The 10,049-nt window shown below is 31.5% G+C and overlaps 1 protein-coding gene across 1 annotated transcript; it reads right to left on the reverse strand.

The window, feature by feature from the left end:
- Window positions 1–6,686: 6,686 nt before the first annotated feature.
- Window positions 6,687–9,823, reverse strand: LOC144574307 (putative trehalose-phosphate phosphatase 6). Its single transcript, XM_078324246.1, has 11 exons — window positions 9,411–9,823; window positions 9,145–9,285; window positions 8,961–9,032; window positions 8,721–8,819; window positions 8,513–8,566; window positions 8,301–8,402; window positions 8,046–8,123; window positions 7,867–7,936; window positions 7,586–7,656; window positions 7,327–7,419; window positions 6,687–7,128 (listed from the first exon to the last, which is right to left on the reverse strand). The coding sequence occupies exons 1-11, from the start codon at window positions 9,687–9,689 to the stop codon at window positions 7,078–7,080; spliced, it is 1,110 nt and encodes a 369-aa protein (XP_078180372.1). The 5' UTR covers window positions 9,690–9,823; the 3' UTR covers window positions 6,687–7,077.
- Window positions 9,824–10,049: the final 226 nt, after the last annotated feature.

Consider the following 10,049-nt stretch of genomic DNA (forward strand, 5'->3'; position numbering starts at 1 on the left):
ATACTAGTATTGATGTTTATGTATTCATAAATAAGTTAAAAATAATATATAATTTTTGATCGTTGAATAATGGTAAGACCAATTTGATACTAATTGAAAATTTTGAAGACCAAAATGATAAATAAGTGATGCTTTAAGGATGATTTATATGATTTGCTCTTTATTTCTTTGACATAAGAAAAGAAATTAAGAAAGTTAGAATCAGGGGGTCCTTTGTTCAAATCTTCCCCTGCATCCTTGGCCTTGTTATTGGAATATTTTATTTTGAACAAAAGGAAAATATGAAAAAGAAGCATGCCTTTAACCTAGGGAAGTAGTACTGCACAATTATAGAGGAATTTGATCCAATAGAATCTACAACTGTACCGTTACTAAAGTTGCATTGAATATTCAATTTATTTTTGATTAATTTGGAATCTTTTTCGTCCCTTGTGTTGGAGATCTCAATGACAAAATTTATCAATTATAAATATTGCAGGAATGGTACTGTCCTTTTGCATCACATTGGTTTCCAGCATCAAGAGAAACATGCTTGCAGACAGATTTAACATTTAAGTACCTAAAACTTTGAATGCTATCTACCGACATTTTAAAAAAAAAATCTAATTAGCAAAATATTTTAATAATAATAACCAGGTTTTAGTAAGATGTCAACAGGTACGGTAAGGGTCAGGTGGAAGCATTTTCATGCTCGTACCCGCCACAAATTATTCTTACTCGTACCCTACCTTTACCCGTTACAAATAATCTTACCCGTACTCTACTGTTACCTGTTGTAGTTGTCGGATAACGAAATGATAGCGGGTAAATAACGGTTAATACTTGTATAATAATTATTTTGATTATTTATTAAATAAAATACTAAGACACATTTATTTATCACATATATAATCACATTACTAATATGAAAATTAATTCCAACTAATTTTTTTTTTTTAGCAAAACACAAATTCAAAAACACAAATATTTTTATTCTTTAATTAAAAAAAAGGCATGCAAATAAAAACAAGATGGTGTATTGTTCAAGTGCTTTAATGGTGAATTCCAACTAAATTATCAATTGTTCAAGTTAGAAAATTTAATAAATTTTGTTTTCCAAGATCAAGAGTAGTTGTCAGTTGGACTGTTGGAGATGAATAATAATTCAATGCTTATTAAGATATATAATATATGAGGAGGGTTCAAATGCCTCCATGTTTTTGTGCCTCCGTCATGCCTCCATCTCTTTCTATCATTTTCAAAGTTCAAACAGTCGATCCGAACCGCTCAACCTAACCTCCATACTAAAATATGCTTGGAGACCAAATTTTATATTTTTAGGAATTTTTTTACTATTTTTTAGATAGGTACAAAATCAGTAAATCTGAACCATCTAAAAACAATATTTTTGTACCTATCTAAAAAAATAGTAAAAAAATTCCTAAAAATATAAAATTTGGTCTCCAAACATATTTTAGTAAGGAGGTTAGGTTGAGCGGTTCGGATCGACTGTTTGAACTTTGAAAATGATGGAGAGAGATGGAGGCATGATGGAGGCACGAAAACATGGAGGCATTTGAACCCTCATCATAATATATATAGAGGAGGAATCAAGTTACAACAAGTTACCACAATCATTTTCTATATTTTCAAAGTCCAAATAGTCGATCCAAACCGTTAGATGTGATATCTACAATAAAATGTGCTTCGAGACCAAATTTTATATTTTTTGAATTTTTTTTACTATTTATTAAAATGGGTACAAAAACTAGTCAAATTCAGATCATTGAATTTTGTACCCATCTTAATAAAAAAAAATTTACTATTTATTAAGCAATTTTGAAAATCGCTGATCCAATGGTCTAGAAAATTTTACTGTTTTTTTACTATTCACAGCAAAACAGCAATTTTAAAAAATGCTTAATAAATAGTAAAAAAAATTCCAAAAAATGTAAAATTTGGTCTCCAAGCACATTTCAATATGGATTAAACATCTAACGTTCGGATCGGTCGTTTGGACTTTCAAAATGAAAATACGGCGTGGAGTACAAACGCTTGGTGAGTCATGGCTCACCCAAGTCAACCTCTATATATATATATATATATAATTTTTTATATAATTACCCGATTGGGTAACGGGTACGAAATAGATATTACCCGTACCCTTACTCGTTTTGATAATGGAAAAAAATCTTTACTCGTACCCGATAAGTTTATGAAAAAAAAATCTTACTCATAACCATCTTATTGAATACGATACGAGTTGGGTAAACGGATAAAAGGGTGCCATTGACACCCCTAGGTTTTAGATAGAATTACCCAGACCGTGAATTTTTTCCACAGTTTCGAATTTTAATTCGGAACCATGGAAAAAATTCACGGTTCCAACTTTTTTTTTTTGCAAAATAGAAAATTTTTAATTTTTTTTGTATTGAAATATTAGAAATATTGAATATATTTCTTTGAAAATAGATGGAATATAATATAATTTGATTTATTTGAAAGACTGCAACAAATAACCCGGATCAATATTTTTCAGGTTAGTTTTTCGCGGCTGTAAGAAAAATTAATATATTTCTTTATGTGTTATTGTAAAAAAATAAAAATGTTTGGATTATGAGTTATTGATCCTGATTCAAAAGTCACTTCCAGGTAATACAAAAAATACTGTCATCCTTCTAGTACATTTAATTTCTAAAAGGTTGTATCTATTTTGAGAATTCTTTTTGAATAATAATCATTAAAAACTTAAAGTTTTTGTTTTTTTTTCAAAAATAGATACAACTTTTTAGAAATTAAATGTACTTGAAGGATGACAATATTTTTTGTATTACCTAGAAGTGACTTTTGAACCGGGATCAATAACTCTGAATCCAAGCATTTTTATTTTTTTCCAATAGCACATAAAGAAATATATTAATTCTTCTTACAACCGTGAAAAATTCGGCCTGAAAAATGTTGATCCAGGTTATTTGTTACAATCGTTCTAATAAATCAAATTATATTGTATTCCATCTATTTTAAAAGAAATATATTCAACATTTCTAATATTTCAATACAAAAAAAATAAAAATAATTCTGTTTCGCAAAAAAAAAAATCGGTTATTTGAGTAACCGGACCTATTTCTGAGTTCGGTGACTAAATTACCGGACAGAGAGCCTGGGTCCTGTTATTTACCTAAATGAATTCATCCGGTTACTAAATAACTGGTTTTGGTTTTTTTTTTTTTTTTTTTTTTTGCAAAATAGAATTTTTTTTTGTATTGAAATATTAGAAATGTTCAATATATTTCTTTGAAAATAGATGAAATACAATATAATTTGATTTATTAGAACGACTGTAACAAATAACCCGGATCAACATTTTTAGGCCGGATTTTTCGCGGTTGTAAGAAAAATTAATATATTTATTTATGTGTTATTGTAAAAAAAATAAAAATGCTTGAATTCTGAGATATTGATCCCGATTCAAAAGTGACTTCTTGGTAATACAGAAAATATTGTCATCCTTCTAGTACATTTAATTTCTAAAAAGTTGTATCTATTTTTGAAAAAAAACAAAAACTTTAAGTTATTTAATGATTGTTATTCAAAAAGAATTGTCAAAATAGATACAACTTTTTAGATATTAAATGTACTAGAAGGATGGCAATATTTTCTGTATTACCTAGAAGTGACTTTTGAATCGGGATCAATAACTTAGAATCCAAGCATTTTTATTTTTTTACAATAACACATAAATAAATATATTAATTTTTCTTACAACTGCGAAAAATCCGGCCTAAAAATGTTGATCCGAGTTATTTGTTGTAGTCTTTCTAATAAATCTAATTATATTGTATTTCATCTATTTTCAAAGAAATATATTCAGCATTTCTAATATTTCAATACAAAAAATAAAAAAATTTAAAAATTTCTGTTTTGCAAAAAGAAGAAGTTGGAATAGTGATTTTTTTTCATGGTTCCGAATTAAAATTCGAAACCGTGGAAAAAAATCCACGGTTTGAGTAGTTTTAAAATTATATCTAAAACCTGGTTATTATTATTAAAATATTTTGCTAATCGGGTATCTTTTTAAAATGTCGGTGCTATCTATATATATGTAATTACCCAGAATAAAAATTTATTTTAATAAACCATAATTAGAAAAAAGATTTTTATGAAACCAACATGATTATTTTTATTTTACAAAAATCATAAGAACCAAAATGCCATTTCGGTCCCGAAATATGTATTATTATTATTTTTTTGGACCGAAATAGCAATTCGGCCACACATATTTTTACAATTTTTCATCATATTTTTTTCTCGAAATATGTGAAAACGACTGGGATTGAAATGACAATTCAGTACAAAAAAGGACCAAAATGATTTTTCAGTTTTTATGAATTTTGTAAAAAAAAAACTAGAGTTCCAAATAGCTAGCTATAGCTACGCAATAGCTGTGCTATAACTTTTTCTAAACTCAAAAGCTATAACGTTATTAACCATTTTTCTTTTATAATGATTCTAAATAGCTAACTATGGTTACGCTATAGCTTTTTCGGATCTTAAAACTATAGCGCTATAATCGCTATTTAGAACTTAAAAAAAAAAAAAAAAGCAATCGACTTGGTTTCATAAAAATATTTTTTCTAATTATGGTTTATAAAAAAAATTCCAACGTATGCATTTTGACTATTTCAGGGGACCAATCAGATACCGGTGACCAGTCAACGTAGGTAGCCGCTAGGGGCAAGAAGAGACATGACACATGACAAAATTACAGCTTTACATGCAATCCAAGGAGACATTAACTGCGATGTATTTTGTGGTTAGGTGTTGTTTTGTTTGAAACCTTGGAAAAACAAATTTACTTACGAGGTATATCCGTTTTGACACATTTAGACAAAATGTCTTTGTTTTTCCTACATATGTTTTCTATTTTGTTTTTTGTTTTGTTTTTTAAAAGTGGGCAATTTCTTATTAATGATTCATTACATTCTGCAATTATATAATTTCCTATGTTTTCCATTTTGATATTATGATGTATTTCCAACAAGAAAACGTAGGATATATGTTAACCGTGAATTAAATAGTTGTTAAATCTAAACTAATTAACAAGTTTTTTGTCAAAAGAAAATTCACCCGAAATTAATTAAATTCTGCAAACAAGTTGTCCCATAAACAGAAAAAGTTGCTATCAAACTCTAGAAAGTCAAGTTATTTGTCACTTTTCATGAATAATTTAGGCTTCCCCCAGTTTCCACCTCTTCCTTAATTTGGCAACATATACATCTATCTTTTTTTTATAACAATAATAGAGCTCTTCAAGTATCCTAAATTAAGTTATGAACAAATGGCGCATTTAGTCAAAATCAACTTTATTCAAAAATAGGAAATTTGCATTGCCATATTTCATTGCACTGATAGGGATATTCAGGCGAATTACATGAACTTGAGCTGATCCAAATAGAAATGGCAGGAGGTTACAAGATTGGTGATCTTTTGCTTATTAGTACTAGATATATAGATCTTGAATGAAGCTATTGTAACCTTAGAAGTCGCTTTCTTACTTTATTTAGTGAAATAATTGAAAATCATTGCAAATGTTTTTAACTAGCTAAAGAGTACTAAGGTGCAATGTACTTTGGTTGGTTACCAGCCTTTATCAAAGATGTTGAATTTGTTAATAAAGGTTAGAGCAAGTGCAGGGAGAGAGAGAGAGAAAATGGACCCCAAATCCATTTGTAGAAACTATTTGTACTTTCTTCACTGGAGATTTTGGAAGTAGAAATTATTTGGACCACTATACTGAATGACAGTCACATGGTTTTTATTTTTCTCTTTTTTTTGTTTTGCCTAGGACAAAAATTAATGGATGTTGTTTCTAAATTTATTAAGCAATACCCAGAAACCATGGAAAGCTTGATGTTGATATGTATTATGAACTTGAAGCAAGATCTTGGTGGTGCAATCACGTTCAATTAGTAGAATTAATGTAAATTAATATTATACAAGGACGGATTTAAAGTCAAAGCCAAGGGGTACTTAGTCATATATATATATTGCATTATTTTAAGTTTTTATATATATAGTTCGTTTCCCTCGAAAAATGTCAAATATATATGTGCTTGTGGCTTAGTGTTTAGAATTTAAATTTGTAATTAATTGTGGAGACTTGAGTTTAAATTTTAGCACTATATTTTAAGTTTCAACTTCCAATCTAATTATTTTAGACCCGCCCTTGTATATACATCAATTAAACCTCTCGTGCTAAATGGTTTGTTTATTTTTTTATTTTTTTAGTTTCTAGTGAAGCATATCTAAAAGCATGCATGAATGCATTTGAATGTATATTTTGCTGCTTATAAGTGAATTTTATTTTAATATCAGTCTCAAATTTCTTTGGCACCATGATGTTTTCTTTTGTTTTTAATCAGGTGAAGTAAGAGCATATCCTTTTAACATAAAGCTGAAAGCAGCAGTCCTTTCTCCTATGAATCAGTATTTAATATTTTATGATTTATTTCTATTTTTTTATCATATATATTGAATTTCAAAATATTAATCTCAAATACCAAAAACAATGTCTTATCCAACTGTATTATATATATTAATTCTCAAATTAATTTTCTACTCTTGGTTTTTCATTATTTATCTCTCTAAGCGTGATCTGTATGCATGTGCGCTTGTGTGTGTGAGATCATAAAAGAATGACACAAATATGCAAAGTTCCATAGGAAGAAAATATTTGTCATTACTTCCATTTCTTACACTGAAAAACCTAATTACAAGATCTAGATTTTTTTTTGTTTTTTTCACAAGCTTCTTTTCTTAATTAAGAGCTAGAAAAGCCATCTTAAACGCTTTCAAGCCCAATTGAAGCAGGCCCGCCAAAAAAGAGGGGATTTTTTAATTAATTACTACATAGGAAAACATAAATTTTCTTTTCCTAGGGGGGGTATCTTCTCCATTCCTCCTAAACTAACTTAACAGAATACATTTGACCCACCACCTATTCATTAAGTAATTAATTAATTAGCTAATAATTAATTTAGTATGGTTGATGGGTTGTTAATTAACACCAGTTTTCACACCCTTAATTTGTCTAGCTAGCTAGCCTTGAGTGCGCTTCCACTTGACTAGCTTAAGCAAAAAATCCATGACCTGCACAAAAAGTCATAATTCAAAGAACCAAATCAACCACTTAGTAAAAATGAATAGCAAAAAATTAAAAAGGTGGATGCATATATATATATATATGAATATATGATGGAGTGGTCCAAGAGGGAAGAGGGTTAAAATAGTCAATATGCAAGATAATATCCCAAAAGCATCTAAAAAGAAAGAATCAAGTGTACTTGCCTCGGCTGGCTCCTGGAGAGAATATGAGGCATTTGTCTCCTTCGGACACTTCGAAACAAGAATACCTATTCCTTGACCCCTCTCTCTAAGTACCTAGATTGAAATATCAACACAATGCATGGCTGTTATTATAAATTAATGATTGATGTTGGCTGTTATTATAAATTAATATTGCTAATGATCATTTGCATTGACCCCAAGTTAGAAACTTGTAAGTCAAGTTTGATCATCATTTAGAAATATATAGATTTAACAGTACCTTGAAAGCATCCTCGTCTGTTCGGTCGTCGCCGATATACACGGGTAAGACATTGTTGCAGTCGGCAAATCCTAAGAATATAATTATGAGCAAAGGGAATATTAGTGATAGAAACATTATTGGTATCTGTTGAAATGCTAGAGGCCATAAAATCAATGTGTTGTTGTTTTCTAAGTATGATTAAGTAAAGAAAGAATATTAGATCAAAAGAAGGGAATATTGAAGAAAGGGATGTGATGTAATGTATATGTGGTTTAAGTCAGTCATGCTTTAGAACTCACCAAGGGACTCCAACAGAAACTCTAGTGCTTTACCCTTGTCCCATTTAATAGTAGGCCGGATCTCAAATACCTATACTCAAAAAGATATATCATCCAATTAAAATAAAGTTATTGTATTTAACAATTAGTTATATTGGTGTAGCATTAAATGCATAGACCAAGGCAAGGAAAATAATTACCTTTCTTCCTTGAGAAAGCCTTAGCTTGGGGTACCCCTTCATGACAGATCCCACAATCTCCGCCAATGCACCCCAACTCTGCAAGTAGGAGAGATTTTTTGAGTCAGAAAGGAGCTCATTTTTTTAATTTGAGGAAAGGAGCTCTTCTTTTCTCAAGTAGTGCAACATAAATTTATAAAATAAAAAGAAAGCATGCAAATCCAAAAAATTAAAATATATAATGAATCAATTAATTATTAAATTTTTGTTGCGTACTTTTTCATCTACACATCTATAATGGACGGACACGCAGAACCGGTTGTTCTCCACCTTTGCTCCGGCTATTTGTTTTGTTTTCTCCATGAGTAACTTATAAACCTAGTCAGAAGTCCAATATATATACAGCTCGTATTAATTTAGCTTGCATGAAATGATGAGAGTAGAAGGAGAGAAAAATACATTAATTATATAACAATGAGAAAACCAACCTGATCTATCATGGGGAGAAACTCACTAGCTGGTTGAAAGTGAACCGCCTTAGCCTGAACCACACAAAGAGAACCAGAGATAAGCACATAAAAGGAGGAAGAGAATCAAACAAGAGAGAGACCAGCGATGAGATCGACCATAGATGTGATATGTTGTAGTTGACTGTTTGTCACTATATACAGAGAGTACATATAGAAGAGACCAAACCTTAGCTTTAGTGTACTTGTGGCCTTTAGCGGGGCCTTTTATGTCCATGCCATGGCTCCCTGCATAATACAGCTCCGCCAACCTCACAAAATTATACACCTGAAATTACTCATAATGGAAAAATTATATGTTAGGTATGAAACACCCATAAAACATCCTTTGTTTTTGTTTTTTTTTTCCTTCTTATTTTTGTGTGGAATGTTTTGGCTGGAGTACACAAAAGCAATAATGCTAATGTACCTTGTCTCTGCACCTCCCGCTTACTATGGCTGTCGGGAAGTATCTGGCAACGCTCCGTACCGCCTTTCTCATCTAATAAAATTACAAAATACACTCATAAGAACTTGTATAAGTATGAAAAACATCTCACTTATTACTAAAGGAAAACAAAAAATCAAGATTAGCAATGAATTAAATTGCATACAGTGTCAGACATGAAGGCTGAGTCCGGATCATCAACAATTGGAGAAAGTGTGCCATCATAATCCAAGAACATGACGATCTGCTTCCCGTTAGAAGCTGACATGATCTGCTCAAACATAGAAAGCGCCGATGGGTGCCGATTCTACAAAATGATACAAAAAGAAAAAAGAAAAAACAAAGAACAAATCAAATTCTGTTTCAACCTCACCAATAAAAATATAAGAATGGAATCCAAAGCAAAAGTAAATTGCAATCCATCATTCATACCATCCAATTAGCTGCATATTCCTCAAGGGAGAGAGACGGCGAGGCGAGTGCCACCGCAGCTTTGGCATGGGTTGGCGAGGACGCCTTCATCGACTCCACCCATCCATTGAGGCGTGAACCGGACATCTCAAGTTGTGCCGTCACAAACTTTTTCTTCAACGTCATGCCTCCGGTCCCACAGCCACGGGGAGGAGGGTATGACACCGCTGCTGCCATAGCAGCGGCCATCGTAACACCACCGTTTGATATCTCAGGCACCACCACATTTTGCTTTGTCATGGTTTGAAAAGTTGAAACTTCAATGAAAGCCAGAGAGAGGGATTGAGAGAAGGGGTGTGTGTGTGTGTGTGTGTGGGTGTGGGTAAGGGGGATATTTAGAGAGAGAGAGAGAGAGAGAGAGAGAGAGAGCGAGAGTGGTGGAGGTTAGAAGGCGGTAGCGGGGAGGGATTTATAGGTGCAAGAGGGAATGAATGTGGGCCCGGGCCCAGTCTAGAAGGCATGTCATTGGATAGATTAATTATGGCCCCGCCACTGAGTCTCTAGTTCCTCTCTGTTTTTTCATCTATTGCCTTTTCAATGTTAGTCTACGCGCCGTTTTCAAACGAGTAAATTGCACGTGCCGCGGCCCGTGTGAATTTA

The sequence above is a fragment of the Carex rostrata genome, chromosome 22 (assembly GCF_964058835.1).
Source record: "Carex rostrata chromosome 22, lpCarRost1.2, whole genome shotgun sequence".
NCBI lineage: Eukaryota > Viridiplantae > Streptophyta > Magnoliopsida > Poales > Cyperaceae > Carex > Carex rostrata.

Coding starts and splice junctions, on each gene's coding strand:
- LOC144574307 (XM_078324246.1), bottom strand. CDS start 9,689: ATGACAAAGCAAAATGTGGTGGTGCCTGAGATATCAAACGGTGGTGTT. Junction 8,403..8,512: donor TTCTCCCCATGATAGATCAG/GTTGGTTTTCTC, acceptor ACTTCTGACTAG/GTTTATAAGTTACTCATGGA. Junction 7,937..8,045: donor GGCTTTCTCAAGGAAGAAAG/GTAATTATTTTC, acceptor TTTTGAGTATAG/GTATTTGAGATCCGGCCTAC.